The sequence below is a fragment of the Leptinotarsa decemlineata genome, unplaced genomic scaffold, assembly GCF_025532065.1.
Source record: "Leptinotarsa decemlineata unplaced genomic scaffold, Ldec_3_MD MMD2_tig00026340_RagTag_RagTag, whole genome shotgun sequence".
Taxonomy (NCBI): domain Eukaryota; kingdom Metazoa; phylum Arthropoda; class Insecta; order Coleoptera; family Chrysomelidae; genus Leptinotarsa; species Leptinotarsa decemlineata.
In genome coordinates this window covers 12,651,293-12,669,077 of record NW_027412694.1, presented here as the reverse complement: position 1 = coordinate 12,669,077, position 17,785 = coordinate 12,651,293, and the positions used below count along the sequence as shown (strand labels likewise).

The 17,785-nt window shown below is 33.5% G+C and overlaps 2 protein-coding genes across 7 annotated transcripts in view; both read left to right on the top strand.

Annotated features, from left to right (window-relative positions):
- The window catches only part of LOC111505208 (phospholipase A2 isozymes PA3A/PA3B/PA5), a 63,661-nt gene extending 46,976 nt beyond the window's left edge, over window positions 1-16,685 (top strand). For 5 of the 6 annotated variants that reach the window (XM_074183451.1, XM_074183448.1, XM_074183446.1 and 2 more), the window contains exons 5-6: window positions 2,086-2,229; window positions 3,289-3,470. In XM_074183451.1, the coding sequence (XP_074039552.1) occupies window positions 2,086-2,229; window positions 3,289-3,442 (298 nt within the window). In that variant the 3' untranslated portion in view covers window positions 3,443-3,470. Of the gene's footprint in view, window positions 1-2,085; window positions 2,230-3,288; window positions 3,471-11,690 lie in introns of those variants that run through there. The other variant, XM_074183450.1, reaches the window with a different exon arrangement.
- Window positions 4,996-5,436, top strand: LOC111505210 (small ribosomal subunit protein eS28). Its single transcript, XM_023159984.2, has one exon. The coding sequence runs from the start codon at window positions 5,075-5,077 to the stop codon at window positions 5,270-5,272; it is 198 nt and encodes a 65-aa protein (XP_023015752.1). The 5' UTR covers window positions 4,996-5,074; the 3' UTR covers window positions 5,273-5,436.
- Window positions 16,686-17,785: the final 1,100 nt, after the last annotated feature.

Genomic DNA, 17,785 nt, shown 5'->3' with positions numbered 1-17,785 from the left:
AGAGCCAGCATATTATATTGTGTAGCGTTCCTATGGATGATATCTGTTTCAATTCCATAACGAATGGAGTTCAAACTGAATAGAAAAAAGTGATTTTCGTATAAATCAATGCTCAATGCTAATATAAGAGTAGTTGTTTCGCGAGTTTTTTTATGTAATTCAATGTTCATGTGTCTGTAGTTGTTTCGAGGGGGGTTGTTCTTCTAGTTTGTATCTGAAAGTACCTTCTACGCATAATCTACACTTACTCGTAAAGAGTTTGTTTGGAGCTTTCTTGCTTTTTTTCTTCTTCAGGAAGTTTTCTACAATTTTTTGTAAGAAGATGAAAATATTTCTTTCAAGTTTCAGGTTTCATGCCAATAACATTATGTTTTCTCTCTAGTTTATTTATTTAAATCAATACTGTTGTAAATCATGCCCTAAAGAGCCATTGGTAGCCATAAACCAATTGTGACGTAGCTAAGAGCTCGCAAATGTTCCATGTTCGCCGCCGTTCCAAGCGTGGCGTTGCTTCGAGAATACTGCTACTGGTTTCGATGGAATTTCGAAGAATATTCTACCGGATTCGATTACGATATATAAACGCTAGCCACGAGCATATCGAGGCAGTCAAGTGGAAGTTACAGTGCGGTACGCGAAGCGATCTAGTAAGGCGACAGACATTCGAATAATAGTTGAAGTTTTTGTTGAAGAGTTTGTTGTATTTAAAGTGAAATAAAGTTAAATTGGATTATTGTTCAGTGTAGTCAATTATTGGTCAACCTACGGGAAAAATGTAACAATATATAATTATGCATAAAATCATATATCTGTTCTAATAACACATTTATATATTCATAAAAGTGTATAACAGGTTTGTCTTATTTTTTGCGAAATTCGTTGCAAAAATCATGTTTTTTTATATCGATTGTGAAGAGTCAAGTAAATGCTTGAAGTCAGGAGTTTAATTTGGAAACGAATGATTTTCTATGAATAATAATTTAAAAATTTCGGTATTTTTTTCAATATTGTATTGTTGGAGAGTTGCATCCACTACAGTTTGTTTGAAAGGTTCACAATGCTGATGTATTTAACACAAATGACATTTCTCCGTACTACAATTTCAAGCAAAGCGTCTAAACACTGCTCAACATAACAACTATTTATATAAACTGCCCAAAAAATACAGTCGATGAAAACCATGTTGGGCACCTGAGAAAATTGTACAATTGATAATTTTGCATTTGTGTAATATTCAAGTAACCCAGATCATTTGGACAATGATGAACTATGTATTAAGTAGATTTTTAAAATTCATGGGATCGGCAGATGTTCATATTCGGATGTGACAAAATATATTTTCATTCAATTCAATTCAACAACTATGGAAGGGTTGCGTGCCTGTCTTGAACTCGTCGTTTGCGCAGACCTGAGACTGCAACTCCTGGGTCTGCGTGTAGAAAATTCAAACCAAAAATCACCAGAAGTGGGATTACTGTATATAGAGTATACTGTGGTTTTACTGTGATAGAGAGGTCCAATTTGAATTTTTTTGGAAATTTGCGTCATTTGCGAACAATTGTCATTCATTGACTTGTATAGTATTGATTGCAGTGCATCTATCTTTTGGCATCTTGTAGCAGTATACAGAGAAAGGCTTTTTTCTAAAGCTCGCCTTATTTACTAAGACAAGCGAAGCCGGTTACTACCTCTTGATGCAGAGAAATTAGTATTAGTTCAGCATAATTTGCCCTGAGTGCCCTAAGTTAAATAATCATTGGGTGATTACTGATGTTATTTCTTAAGTGATACTAACTAAATAAATCAATTAATTTCCTAAACATATTTTTTTTTGAATCCGGAAATCGGCCGGATAGTATTTAGGTCACCGGATATACCGGATAATTAACTGATGGCCGTTTCTACTCTCGATGTATTTTTCTGTAAATATGCCACAAAAACCCTCAAGTTATGTGTATTGAATAATTTCGAAAACAAAATTTACAAAATTTATGAATTTTTCACTGGCAGCATAATCATTATATTACATTTCGGATTTATTTTTGCATCAGATTGCCATATGAAATATTTTTTCGTTATTTTCAGGTCGCATTGTGACTGCGATGCGGCATTCAGGAAGTGTTTACAGAACGTAAACAGTGAAACAGCCAACACAATTGGTGCAATATTTTTCAATATCATCCAAGTTATTTGCTTCAAAGAGAGAACCCCTTGCACCCCTTGGCAAAGGTGGGTAACAGAACATAATTATGAAAAAGAAAATTAAGAAAAAGAAAGAAGTTGCGGCTTTCGAAAATGTTTCTAACCATACCGGGAGTTCATTGGAATGATTTGTTCTATCATAAAAATCATCAATTGAGAGTAACAACTTCTTGAAGGACTGATGCCTTCATTAAGCTGGAATTGTTCCCGTTTCGAGAAAGCTTTTACTGTACTATTTTTTCTGATACTTCAGCTGGAACTCCAGTCATAAGTTATGAAACTATTGTGGTATAGAAAAAAATATCTGTATTCACATATCTAAAGAAATGAACTTTAAACGTTCAAGCCAGTCTCGGATATACCTACACAGTAGGTTGAATGGACTGACGCGTATCAGAAAACAACTACTCCCCTGGCTAATTCCACGAAGGGCGTTATATTATATCCGACAGGCGTCAGTGCAGGAATCTTCACAGAAAATTTCCTGCATATGCAATTGGCTATACAACTGAAAGAGTCGATCCTCAATTTTGGAACGGGCACACTTCTTTTAGGACCAAAATCATGATCTCAAAGTTAAATTAAATAATTTATAAGTTGTGACCTGTATTGAATGACCCCTTCCGGTCTTGTAAGCAGGGTATCATCTAGCTGGACATCGTCAAGAGCGTTTCTTGAAGATCGAAGAAAACGAAACGTACTACATTGGAAATATTTGTACATATGGCCGTGTTCAAATCGTTGGAGTTTTTAGTAAAGCTAACCACATAATGATGTGGTTAGCTTTACTTTCCTTCAAAATTGAGTGCCTTATAGTCTGACGTAATTATATACAATTTTATTGAACACAAAACTCACGCTAAAAAACTATCCAGAAGATTATCAATTTCCGGATACAATATTTTCAAAGGTTCACATCTGAAGAGGGTTGGGAAATAGTTTACCCATCGAAAAACGGGCACCTCGTGGTTGAATTAGGTAAAAACATTGGTATCTCATTTCCAAAAACTTTGAATTGTTCACACATGGTTATTTTTTATTTCATTTTTATTATTCATGTTTATTGTTTATTTTTATTAATTTCAGATGGATTAATATTCCAGAGAAATACAATGACAAATGTGCATTAAATTTCAAGAAATCAGCTAGGTATGTTGGAAGTATAGTGACGTCATTTAGTCCTAGGTATAAAAAAGCAAAATTTTTCAACTTCATTTTAAGATTATTTGGATTTCTGTGATATTTCTTTAATAAATTGTTTTTTTTTATCTATTTTTCTTTCAACCATTGTTTATTGGACACTCGACAAAATGACAATTGACAACTGAAATGAAGGGTGTTTGTTGTCTAATGCAATTCATAATGATTCGTAATTTACCTTAAAGTAGATTGTTTAGAATACAGAACAGAATCTCATAACATATTCAAAAAACACTTTATTGTGAGATTTTCACTAAACTACTAAACAATTTCATAAAAACGTAACACGTGTTTCGTTAAACTATGGCTTCTTCAGGCTTGTCTTCACTAACTAATTCTACATATTCAATGCTTAATATACCTTATTCTACAATTTGAAGTACCTGATTTTCACATAAGTTTGTATTGAATTAAATTACCCGAGTTTATGTCCCAGTTTCCACATTTGAAAAAATATTTAGTAACGGGGACTTGTTCAATTCTAATTGATCATTCAGTAAATTACACCAATTCCTGAATCTATTGACTTTTGAACATTCCAGAAGATTGAGTTTCAAACTCTTCTCTTCTAAATGTAACACATCGTATTCATAATTGAACTCATGTACGTCTGCTAAAAAGTGGCTTGCAAATGTGAAATTGGTCTTTCTATTTACAAAACTACTTCTATGCAATTGAATTCATTGGGAAAAATGTTTTCCTTGTTTGGTAAATATACAGTTTTAAGCAAAAGAGCCACAAGTCAGCTTATATACTCCTGATCTATCCGACACCGAAGTTTTGTCTTTATGGTTTTTAATAAATTTACTTTGACTTTTATCCGTTTTGTAAACTACGTTTAAGGATTTTTTGAAGAAAAAATGGTTGGTTCATCCAAATATGACAATATCCTATAATTGACGTTATAGCATCTTGAATTTGGGTAGACCAGGTCCATGGCTTGCTTTTGTAGTTTTTTGGAAAGGAGTCTATAATATTTACCTTATATCTGTTGTTAACCGCAATTTGTTTGATCAAACTCAGCTCTCTCTGGAAATTACTCTTAGATAGTGGAATATTCAATAGTCTGTGAAGCATACTATTGAATGCAGCAGCTTTATGCTGGTATGGGTGTGTGGAAAAATTATCTATGATAATGTCCGTGTTCGATGGTTTGTGGAAACTTGCAAATTCATGTTTATTGTTACTTTTGTAACGGTTATTAAGTAATTTATTGAATTACTTATCTCCCCCTCAGTGGTGAATTTTATTGACGGGTGGATGGAATCAATAGATTCAGGAATTCGGGTAATTTACTGAATGATCAATTAGAATTGAATAACTTCCCGTTAGAATGTGGAAACTGGGACATAAGCTCGGGTAATTTAATTCATTACAAACTTAGTTAAAATCAGATACTTGAAATGTAGGTACTTCAAATTGTAGAATAAGGTATATTGAGCATTGAATATGTAGAATTAGTCATGTTCAATGGGTCAATCTACTCATCATAAGTGTACGTTTAGTAAATATCAGAAGAATGTCATTCATTCTTTGGTCGAAGGGTCCTAATAGTAGAGGAGAAACAAACATAAAGAAGAAGAATAATAATACATTTCTAACCTCTTTTGAGTCTTTGAACTCGATCATTACGTGTTGTAAGGACTTACGAAAACAATTTCTTACTAGCAAAATGGATAAACCAGTAGTCCTAGCTCGTGTCATGAAAGTTTTGGGAAGAACTGGATCCCAGGGACAATGTACCCAGGTGAAAGTTGAATTCATCGGTGAACAAAACCGACAAATCATCAGGAACGTTAAGGGGCCTGTCAGAGAAGGTGACATTCTCACGTTGCTGGAATCCGAAAGAGAAGCTAGAAGACTAAGATAACTTTTTTGCAGTTATTTCCATCTGTAAGCATTGTATTGTTTAAAACTCTCATATTGTGAAAAAAAGTTAGTGAAGACACGACCGAAGAAGCAATTGTATGGCGAAACACGTTTAATTTTTGTAAAACCGTTTAGTAAAAATGTCACAATAAAGTGTTTTTTGAATACGTTAGTTATACATTTTCATCAAGTATCGGTCAATTCCGTCATATAGAATTTCATAAATATTCCATCTCAACTGAAAACTTATCATCGAGTAGCTGAACATCAAAACATCAAAATTCTTGCATATAAAAAACGCGGAAGTATATGCATTTTCTCGGGAAATCCATCAGAACAGCGTGGTTTCTTTGCAGGGCGATCATTAGTATCGAATTTAATAGAATATAGTGAATATCTACAGTAGTATAGACGACAGACTACAAATTGACGCCATTTACACTGACATCAGCAAGGCGTTCGATAAAGTTATCCACAATCTTCTTCTCAAGCGGCTTGCTGAGGTTGGGGTACAAAGCTAACTTCTAAGATGAGTGGAGTATGTAAAATACAGGTCCCAATCTGTAACAGTTCAAGGATTTCGGTCGCATTAAGTGTTTCACAAAGATCACACTTAGGACCTTTATTTTTCTTCATGTATGTAAATAATATAAAGTAGTGTTTCAATTATGCCAACTTTTTGTTATATACAATAAATGATTGTTACAAGATCCAAGATGACCTTAATAGACTTTCTAAAACTTATTCTTCAATTTTCAAAAATGCCAATGAATCACATTTATAACAAACATCAACTTGGTACAATTTGATTGCTCTATGGAAAATGATCGAATAACTATAGTGAGTAAGATTAGGGACCTAGGCATTATATTTGAATCCAAAATGATTTTTGATCTACATGTCGAATCAATCGCAAACTCCGCTTCACAGATGTTGGGCTATGTAATGAGAACAAGTAAAGATTTTGAAAACATCAAATCTTCAATTTGTGTTTATAATGCATTTGTGTATAGTAAGCTAAATTTCGCTTCTATTATATGGTGTTCCCAATACAAAACTTATATAAACCGCCTGGAAAACATCCAGAAAAAGTTTCTCAAATATATTTGTTTTAAACAAAATTTCAATCACAACAGCGACATTGAAAATGTGGGAAAACATTTCAATATTATATCCCTGTCAAGTAGAACTCTGATATTTTATTTTTACATGAAATCATCTCCAATTCTCTAGATAATGCCAATATACTGAACCAAATTGAAATCAACGTTCTTATCCCGTCATTTAGAACAAATTTCTCATTTCACATAACCTTTTCGCAGAACTAATTTGTCTCAAAATTCTTCTTTATGTAAATTTTTTTGCGACATTAAAAAGTACCATCATCAAATCGATATTTTGTCTACATCCCATCAAAAATTAAAAACCATTTTGAAACGTCTCATGTAGTTTCGCTTAAATTAGTTAAGGGTGATGACTAATGAACAAATTTTTTGTCTTTGTCACCTTGATATTTATATATATTTTTTGTTTCAATTGAAGGTTCGAGAATATTATTTAAGTTTGAGTCAATGTTAAATTGTTACTGTGATGTCAAAAGTTCTACAAGTCATCAACTTATTATTATTATTATGTACTGATGTATTATTTTATAATTTGTGATATTGATGACTTATTTATTTTGTGGAAATTCATCTTCAATTAAATGATATAGATATAGAAATAAAATACTTTGTCTAATTTCCACTTACTTGATGTATTGATATCAATACGACCAAGATTTCGGTTTTTACACCATTCTCAAGTATTCTAATACTACTGACCTAAGAGACATATTGGGGTATATATATCCGAGAGTAGGTAATAAGATATATACCTACATTCATTAATACCAACTACGTAAATTTCAAACTGTGGTTAATTGGTAATCTTTATACATTCAAAGTGGAGACCTACACAAATCTGTTTGTTCGTTAAAGGTTCTATATTTTGAGTGGCATGGAAGCCATGGAAATCAATTAAAAGCTCAAAATATAGAACCCTTAACGAACAAACAGATTTGTGTAGGTCTCCACTTTTGAATTTATAAAGATGACAATGCAATTAATCACAGTTTATGTAGTTGGTATTGATGAATGTAGGTATATATCTTATTATCTACTCTCGGATATATATAACCCGATATTTATCTTAGGTCAGTAGTGTTAGAATACTTGAGAATGGTGTAAAAACCGAAACCTTGGTCGTATTAATATCAATACATTAAGTAAATGGAAATTAGACAAAACATTTTATTTCTATATCATTTAATATTATTTTATAGTTTTACACCTACTACTGTGAAGATATACGAATTTTGTATTAATGTATATTTCTTATTTGTATGTAATTGGTTACTTTCTGTGAATAAAAGCGATTGTATAGGTGTAGAGCATACCACGAGGCGTTTGAGATCCTTATACAAGTACATTTGCTGTTGTCAGGTTCAGTTTATGCGGTTTCAGCCTATTTTCATATATTATCATCTTCGACACTTTTACAGTATTGACAAGACACTGATGTTTTCTTGTGTTTTGGGGAATATTGAATACGTTGTGGAAAATGAGAATTGCCGAATTGTTTGGAACTAATCGTTCACCACCCTCCGGCTGATACAAATTAGCTAGTCTGATGTAGTGCTCCGCGACTATCGAAGCGAGTCGATATTTGTCGGTTTTCAGCTCCTGATGAGACGGAACTAGATGTTCCTTTCGAACTCCACAGAATATCCAGGCCACTCTATTGAAATTACTATAATAATAATAATATCTATCTGGATTACTCTGTCGAAATAGCTGTTCTCTTTGTTGGAGTTATTGGCACTGAATATTCCCGAATCTGAAGGTCATGCGGTTTTCTTCAGTAAGGCAAAAATCTTGACTGAACAAATGCAGGAGGCTGTCATTCTTGATTAATTGCTTCTACTTGGCGCACACGATTCTCGAACGCAATGGTCACTCACTTTACAGTGTGGGGAGTAATTATTGGTTGGTAATTTATTTCATTTATTTATTTATTCATTTCATAAATAATTCTACAGCATGAACCCAATTACACAATAGGGAGAAACAGTGGCATTTACAAATATGTACTTACATAATAATAATTAAAAACAGAACTTCCAGTTAGCTAAGAAATGTCTTTTGATATGTATATTCTGGCAGATGATTATATCTAGGACACTACTAACAGAATTAGAGATATCACAAATTGTATAAATTGGGGATTTTTCATTGTACTTGTTCGCGGAGTGTTGAGATAAAAGGTGACTCTATTCCTAGATGACCGTCTAGGAACCCAAAAATTCACCATATGTAACAATTGTAGCAGAAATAGGGTCCGACAGGCACTACCTTTAAGGTATGAAATTCATATACATATACACGAATATAATTAAGACAAGAAGTGAATAAATTCTCAGCTTAAGAAGTACAGATAGGTATCTGTTTTGAGTTTTGATGAAAAAACGTTCAGCAATAATTAATGAGCGCGGAAAAAACTATGATAAATATATTATTGATGGAATGACTAAGACTAACCATACCACTGCGAACATAATCCCATTGAGTTAATTTGGGCTGATATAAAAAATTTAGTTTCTGGGCATAACACTACATTTAAATTTGCTGACGTGAAAAACATCTTCCATAATATGATAACTACCATCACGTTGGAAAAGTGGAAAAAATGCATTGATCACGTGCATCAAAAAGTGTAGTAAAAAATGTGGAAAGTAGGTATACAATATTATAGAGCAATAAATTTAATAATTTGTTATGAATGTGAATGATAGTGCCACGTCTTCTGACGAACTAGAATGGCAACAGTAACATCAACAGTGGTATTCATCACTTTTATGAAAGAAAGCCCTGACAATCATCCTAATTTTCATTTTATACTATCAGATTATTTATACAGGGTGTCAATTTGAAAACTTTTCACCCTTAATATCTTCCTTCCAGTAAAAAATATGAGGAATCAAAAAAAACAGGTCAATTTTAATGTCAAGGGGGACACTTTCAAGGATTATTTGTAGCCCTCGTGGTTCAACTTCCTAGGAGGGGTAGATGTCACCTTTAGAATTTTGACCCCCCTAGTGGCACATCATTTTGATTTACGTTTAATTCTGCTTCCAATGGTACCATGACTAATTTTATTTTTTGATGAGCATTTTCCGAAAAATAGCATTCTAAACTTACACATGTAATTAGAATTTGCCTGTTCTGAGATGCATTATTGTATTGACTCCGTTTAATAAAAATAGTTAGAAGAGTAGGTGGCACTATTCCAACCCTTGAATGACAGGAATAAATGTATTGCACGTGGGATTTTTTATTTTCTGGTTATTAGCCTTTCACAAAATAAAATTTAATTTGCGAGAAATACATTTCAAACATCAAATCTGCCTACACTTATCTTATAAACTGTTTGAAATGTCGTCCATTTTGCTCTAAACAATAGTAAAGTCTGTGTTTGAACTCCCCTTTTACATTACCGAAAACTTCACTAGGAATTGACTGGCATGCTGCTGTAATTCGTCCTTTAAGTTCTCAAATATCGGAAGGTTGTGTTTAAGATGCCCCCAAAGAAAGGAACCTAAGGGCGTTAAATCCGGTGATTTCGGAGGCCAATTTAACCACTGTCGGAAGGGAACAAAATAATGAGGTGGAGCACCGTCCTGCTGGAAATGTAACAGATCCTTATGCAAAAGTTCATTATCTTCTGTATCCATTTGTGTTTCTAGCTCGTGAGTTATAAGAGGATCGATAGTCTCTTCAAGTATTTCAAAGTACAGATTGCCAGTCAGGTTTTTTTCCAGAAATGATGGACCAATAATGACATTTCCAAGAATACCAGCCCAAACATTAACTTTTTGTGGGTGTTGTGTGTGCTCTTACCAAAAAATATGTGAGTTTTCGTCACTCCAATAGCGACAATTTCGTCTATTAACTTTGCTATTCAGAAAAACTGAACACTTATTGCTGAAATAGATGTTTAACCGAAGATTAGGGATGTATTGACTCTATAAGACAAAATTTCACAAAACTCTTATTCTTCTATCATAATCATCCTCGTGGAGCTCTTGGAGAATCTGTATTTCATAAGGATGAAATTTATGCATTTTCAATTATTTTCTTACAGTCTCACGTGACATTCCCGTCTGTTTTTATACTGATCATAAAGAGCTCGTGGGCTCTGCATCAAATATTCCCAAAACTTCAATTGGAGAGGCTTCAATTAGTAGATATTCTGGGATTATTTTTTTTTTGTTTGTCACTGAACCAGTTTCGTAAAACTCATTCACCAAATCAAGCACATATCGGTGACTTACATTTCAATTTGGATGTCTTTTGTTAACAAGACATGCCGCCCTCGAGCGCACTTTCCACCTGCTCCATAAATTATAATTATTTCAATTCTCTTTTGAAGAATGTAAACCGTTTTTACACTTTTATTCACTCATTAAAGTAATCATTAAACAGCCCAACAGGTATAATTGTATGCACAATACTACCACATCGTTCAAATTTGCGAACCAATTTTTTGCCTGAAAACAGAAACTTTTCACAGCAGAAGTAGCTAAAAATGACGGCTATCTGTACACTTTCTGCGATGAGAGTAAAACATTCAGCTTTTACTAAACATAACTTCACTAATATCTACGTTTTACTGTTAGACTACTTTTTGATGTAAATTAATTGGAGTTAATGACTAATGTAACCCCGATTAAGGGGTTGAAACAGTACCACCTAATATTCTTAATAGTTCTGGTCAAACCATGCTTCTCAGTATAGACGTACCTACTAATATGTAATTACTTCTGTTAGTTTAGAACGCTACTTTTTGGAAAATGCTCATCAAAAAATAATATGTCAGGGTACCATTGGAAGCAGAATTGAACGCCAATCAAAATTATGTGCCACTTGACCCCCTACCCATTTAAAATTCTAAGGGTAACATCTACTCCTCCTAGGGCGTTGAACCACGAAGGCTACAAATAGTCCTTGGAAGTGTCCCTCTTGATAACAAAATTGACCTTGTTTTTTCGACTCCTCATATTGTTTACTGGAAGGAAGATATTTAGGGTGAAAAGTTTTCAAATTAACACCTTGTACATGTACTTTTGCGAATCCTTGTATAGTATTTTTAATATATTTTATCAATTTTCGTTGGAATTGAGGAATTGCAAATTTATATTTTAGAAATTCTTAATTTAAATACAATATTTTTTTCTCATTACGGCCCTGTTGAAAAAAATACTTTCGCGTGTTTTTGTTTACATTTACTGAACCTTGGATTGGTATTTAGTTTTGTATTCAACTGTTCGATTACTTTCAAACATTGAGGAAAATAATTCCAGTAAATTCATTGTTTTTCAGGAATGGGTATACTAAAGCTGAAGCAGATGCTCTCTGCGCTCAAATCCACTTCAGGCCATCCGAGAAATATGTTCCTTTAATGCCATTGCTGTGAACACATACTTTAACACCGCTGGCATCATGTTGTTGATTCTCCTATGTTTTTAGTTAATTCAGTTTTCAGTCTTTAGTGAAATTCAACAAAAAAGTTTCACTATCAAAGTGGAATGATTTTACGCATATTCTCATCCTTGTTACTTTTAACCACTGTCAACCCTCAAATCTTCGATGTTGTCGAATGTTCAATGGGTCGAATGTTGCCTTTTTCGAGAAAGGATATACTCGTAATTACATTTCTCACAATACCCTACTTGTTGAATTTCACTTTGACAATCAACTCGAAAACGGCATTAAGAACTGTAGTCCTTAGGTTTGAAATTATCGAAGTAAAGGGTCGGATTTAGGAGAGAGCGTGTGGGGCTAGTGCCCCGGGGCCTCCATAGGAGAGGAGCCCCACACTAAAAATAACAAAAATATCCAAATTTTGACGGGTCAGCAACTTTTACGTGTTTCCTCCCAAAACATTTTTTTCCATTTACTATCAATTGTTAATTTGATCGAGCATTTCAGTGGCAACACTTTTTTTAATGTGTAATTTGTACCCATGAGTTGAACAGGAATGAACTAAGTAAAAAAACGAGAAAAAAGGTTAACCCTGCAGGTCTTTCTTAAAACTTCTCGCTTCTTCAAACTCAAAATTTCAAAAATTATTTGACAGAATCACTTGAATGGAATTTTTTAAACGCCACTATCCATTGAACGCATCAATTTTCGCTCGCTTCCCCTTTTTTAAAAATTTGTAATTTTCTTAGCGGGAAGTTGAAAATTTAACTTTTATAAAAAAAATAAGGGGCCTTCACTCCATCGTTGTCCCAGGGCCTCCAGACTTCCAAATCCAACTCTGCAATTACATAAGACTATTTCTGGAAAATTAATAACCAGTTCAATTATTTGTATATTTATTAAAACGTTATATGTTGAGTATACAATAATAATTACAGATTTTGTTCTGAAATCTATGCCGGATATTGTGAAGCATATCAAGTGTTACACTTTGGCAGTGAAAGTTTCGTATTCATATACTTGTAGTATCCGTATTTTTTGAGATTTTTATTGGCAGCACTCCTCGATATATCATCATATTATTTTGATATCATCCCTGGATCCGCGTGAAGAAATTGAGTTAGAACATAAATTTCACAATCAGATTCGTTTCTTTCAATAGGTACTTATTAATTCACTCAACCATGAAGATGGTTGAGATAAATCTTGTAGATGAAGGTCGAAAAAAAAATATTTGGTTGTCTTCTTTCGAAAAATATTTTTTTTATTTAGAAAAAACCGCATCAGCCGTAGCTATTAGCGGCAAACATATAAAATATATCTAAAACATGCAGTTGTTTACATTACAGTTTAAATAAAAGGTTACATTCTTCAAGAAATTCAATAATATTGTTGGTATTGGTATTTTGGAAAATTTCACTCAGTTTGGAGGGAATTTTATTGTTCAGTCTCTCAACTGTGAAGAGCGGGCACTCTACCAGAACATGCTTAACAGTCACAAGCACTTCACACGCGAAACATTTTCGAATCAAAACAAATCAAATCAAAATATACTTTATTGTCCGAAGATTTGCATCTTGCATCTTTGCATCTTGCAGAAATACAATGTTAATATAAAAAAAATGTAGATATAAAAAAGTTCCAAAAATGTATGAATGTAAATATAAAAAAAGTTCTAAAAATGTATAGATAAAATACCACCATGTATAAAGTGATAGTACAAAGAATAAATTGCTAATTTGGAAAGAGCTAACTAAGGAAAAAACCGCCATTTGGTGGCGGTTCTTTCATCATTAGATGTTCATGCGTAAGGCGAGTGTGGCCCAGTCGTAATCTGGTAATTATGACTTGATGGAAGCGGTTTGTTGCTTTGTTGTTCCAAGGATATAATGTAGCCTTGATTTCCTTAAGTTTGGAAGGTTTTTGAGACCAGTGGTGATTCCACACTTCTATAATTTTGCAATGGAAATAGGATTTGAGATCTATCGACAATGCTTTCATACTAATATTACATGCTGGATGTTCTACAGCTTCTCTGGCAAGTTTATCGGCTACTTCATATCTTTGTTTCGTTAATGTCTTTTTTCTGTTGTGTATTCCATCATACTAAATAACTCAACTACGATTATAAATGAAGAACAAGACCTCACCTTCAATCAATATTCGGTAATGTACAAATAAGCCAAATTTTTGTTTTTTACAACATTCTGATGTGGGTGGTCCTAGAAGTACCCGGCCCAACAAAGAAAACACAAAAATTTTGGAAAAAAATGTATTCATTTTTCAACATATTCTCCTTGCAGCTCCATACACTTTTTTCAGCGACCTTCAATAAGTTCGATACCGTTTTTATAATAAGAACTGTCTTGCACCTCGAAATCATCAACTGAATAATTCGAGGGGCCTGATTCTGGCGGATAGGGTGCATGAGGTAGCAATTCTGCTCATTGCGATAATAGATTTATGAGCTGGTACGTTGTCTAAATGAAACAACACTTTTTTCCTAGCCAAATGCGGCCGTTTTTGTTTACTTTCTTTAATGAAAAGTTCGCATAATACTCGCTGTTGATATTTTCACCTTTTTTAAGATTGTCGATGAAAATTACCATGCGCATTCAAAAAATCCTATGCCATGACCTTCCCTGCAAATGAAACGGTCTTCGCCTTCTTTGGAGCCAGTTCTCCCTTTTGAGTCCACTGTTTTGATTGTTCTTTTGTCTCCGGTGTAAAGTGATGATCCCATATATGTTTCATCCATGGTTGTGAAACGACACAAGAATTCTGCTTTGTTGCTGCGAAACTTCGTTAAACACTTCACGACACTGTTTTTGCTCGAGTGTGAGCAAACGCGGCACCCATGCATCTTGCACACAGCTTTCTCATGTCCAAATTTTCAGATAATATACGATATGTTCCGCACTTTTTGGAATGCCCACTAAGTCTGCTAGCTCGCGCACTTTCAGTCGACGATCATTCAGTACCATTTTGTGGATTTTCTTCACCGTTTCTGGAGTCGTCACCTCATTTGGTCGACCACTGCGATGCTCGTCTTGGCAGCTCATACGTCCTCGTTTAAACTTTGCTACCCAATATTTTACTGTTGTAAACGAAGGAGCAGACTTACCCAGAGTAGAATCCAATTCTTTACTGTTGTAAACGAAGGAACAGACTCACCCAAAGTAGAATTCAGTTCAGCTTTTATATTGGTTGGGCTAAGGCCTTTCAAATTGAAGTATTGTACCACATAACTATGACCAATTTTCCCCATTTTCACAAATTCACCGAAAACGTTCGCTTTTGATGGCTGCCAAACAAATACTATACAACGGCGCATCTTCAAACTTGAAACATATGCTTTATAGATTGTGTGTACTTTCGACGGTCGTGTTGGTCGCTGGTTCAATCCTCAGGCTGAAAGATCGATTTTCACTTGCTATCATTCAACCCGTGTTAGGAATCACACGTTAAAAGGTAAGACCTCGTTAGTCTTCAGCTCTAGGTCAGGCCGGATATTTCTGGGACCACCCTGAATCTAACTACAATTGAATAGGGAGAAATTGCTTGAGAAAGCAATTTCTCAATTAAGCGACAAAATATTATCAGGAATTTGAACTCTACAACGGCGAAATACACGGCAGACAGCTGGATATTTGAAACAATTATTGAATTTTGATAAATGGAATTTTGAACCTCTGGCAAACACTTCAGGAAATGGTTAAGACAACAGTATTTTTGTTCTGGTGTGGAGAAAGTATTTTCGAAAAAGTTATTGAAATAATTAATTTCTTTTCTTTCATTACACAGATTATTGAAAAATATGTTTGGATAAGTATTCTATTTTTTATGGTTCAGAACAAGATTTTAGAAGTTTTGTTCGAGTCCTCCGAGTATTATTTATTCTTATTAATTAATTGATGAACAAAATACTCTCGTACCCTCATCATTTGATTTTGAAAATCATTCAATCGTAACTTTAGTCAACCCAATCAAACCGTTATGATAGTACAATCAACCAAAAACCTTTCTTGGGTGGCATTTTTTGAAAGTCATTCAAAATGAAAAATAGTCACGAAAATCATAATGAACTATCCAGGTCCGTAGTCAAAAATTTCTTATTGTGAATGGCTCAGTGAATACGAAACGTTTAATTTCACAATTCACATCTAATGATATCAAAACAAAGAGAATGTGTGATTGATTTGCAATTAAATCTCAGAAATATTGTTTATATCCACAAAAATAACAGAAATATAAACAAACAACAGAATCGAATGTTTCAATTTTTATCTGAGTATCTCTAGAACCAATCCTGTTATTTTAGATTAGTTTGATTGATAATGTTCCTGAAATAGGGAGCTTTTACTCCATTTGTTTGACCTTAGAGCTCCTATACGAGTATCGTTTAAGATATACTAATACAATCGCATTGAAAAATGAGCACCCAGTATACGTTCTTCTTTCATCAATTCCAAAATTATAGACCGTGGATCGTTAACGCTGTTTTCGAATTGATCGAGATGAAATAATATTGAATGAGCTACAACACTCATACAAAGATATTATACATTAGTCAACAACTTTTAGTTAAATTTTTATGGTTTTCCTGTGCTTATTAGCGTCAAATATTTCACTGAAATAAATTTGTTGCTTTCGTTCGATTTTGAAGTTGAAATTTTGAATTCAAAGTAGAAATTGAAAATAAAATAGGTATGATTTCAAAATAGTACATATCTTCTCTGCACAGTACAGATCAAATGTTGTAGATAGACTGCCATTATTGTTAATCTTCAGAAGTTATATTCATGAAGTAGTTAAGTTGTTTGCCTGTTATAGAAATTCCCGAGATAATAATATACATATGTACTTAATGTTGAATTATATTTAATAGATTTGATGAACATTAAATGAGATTATCATTTCTTCCATTTCCTCAAATGTATCGTTTGAACAAAATGCGCTCTATAGGGAGAACAAATTTTAAAATATTTATGCATGGCTACTACAAAATATTTCTTACTTATTTCTATAAAATATCATCAATATGATGGCGCCGGACCTTTTTATGATGCATTAAAACTTTTAAAATCGAGCTTCATCTTCATTTTTATATCAATAATGTGGGTGGGATTCCCATAAAGAAGACACACGAAGCACTCAAAGTCGTTTCACTACACATATAGGCAACAGAAGAAAAATAACGCAACGTTGCGATGTTCGAAAAAAATAATGCCGTTGTTTGAAAAGAAAGATGATTCTCTTCGAACGAGATTACCGTTTTTTGAAGAGATCTGTGTTATTCTATACACCGCTGTAGATATCTTCAGCATATTTAATTTTTTTCAAGAAGAGTTGTAGGTAAGAAAAAGGGATTTTTATTTTGAGGTCAATGCCCAGGCTCAGCTTTTGTTAGGCATGAATTGCTTTCGTTCGGCTTGTTATCTAGAATGATTTTTCTTCGAGGACAAAATTAAATAAATCAAGAGCTTGTGAATCCAGTTCATTACCACTTCTGAATTGTTCTATATAACTTTATTGGATTGACCTATAATGTGGTATTTATATTTGAAGATGAAATTAACAATGAAACTTCTTACGTGGTTGGTTATGGAAGTGGTTTATTTAGATTCAAGTCAAAATTAATATGAATGAGAATCCGGAGGCGTAGGAGTGCCAAAAATTTAAGAGAGAATTCACTGAAATTCAAGTCGACTGGACCAATAGATGAATATATCATATCTATCGATGAACTTATCACTGAAATTGAAAATTCGTCTTTTTGTCAACTGGTGATCACAAACATTATTATCATCAAATAAACTCATGGAAAAATCAGAAAATTCAAAGAATCTGCAATATTTTTTTTTAGCAGGTTACAAGTGTAATTCAACTAGCTCTGTGGAAGTGAATCGTACGTGGTTCCCATTACTAAAAAGAGAGATTTGAAGCGGATATAGGAACTTTGGCTGAGTTCTTAGAAGGCATCCAGTATAAGA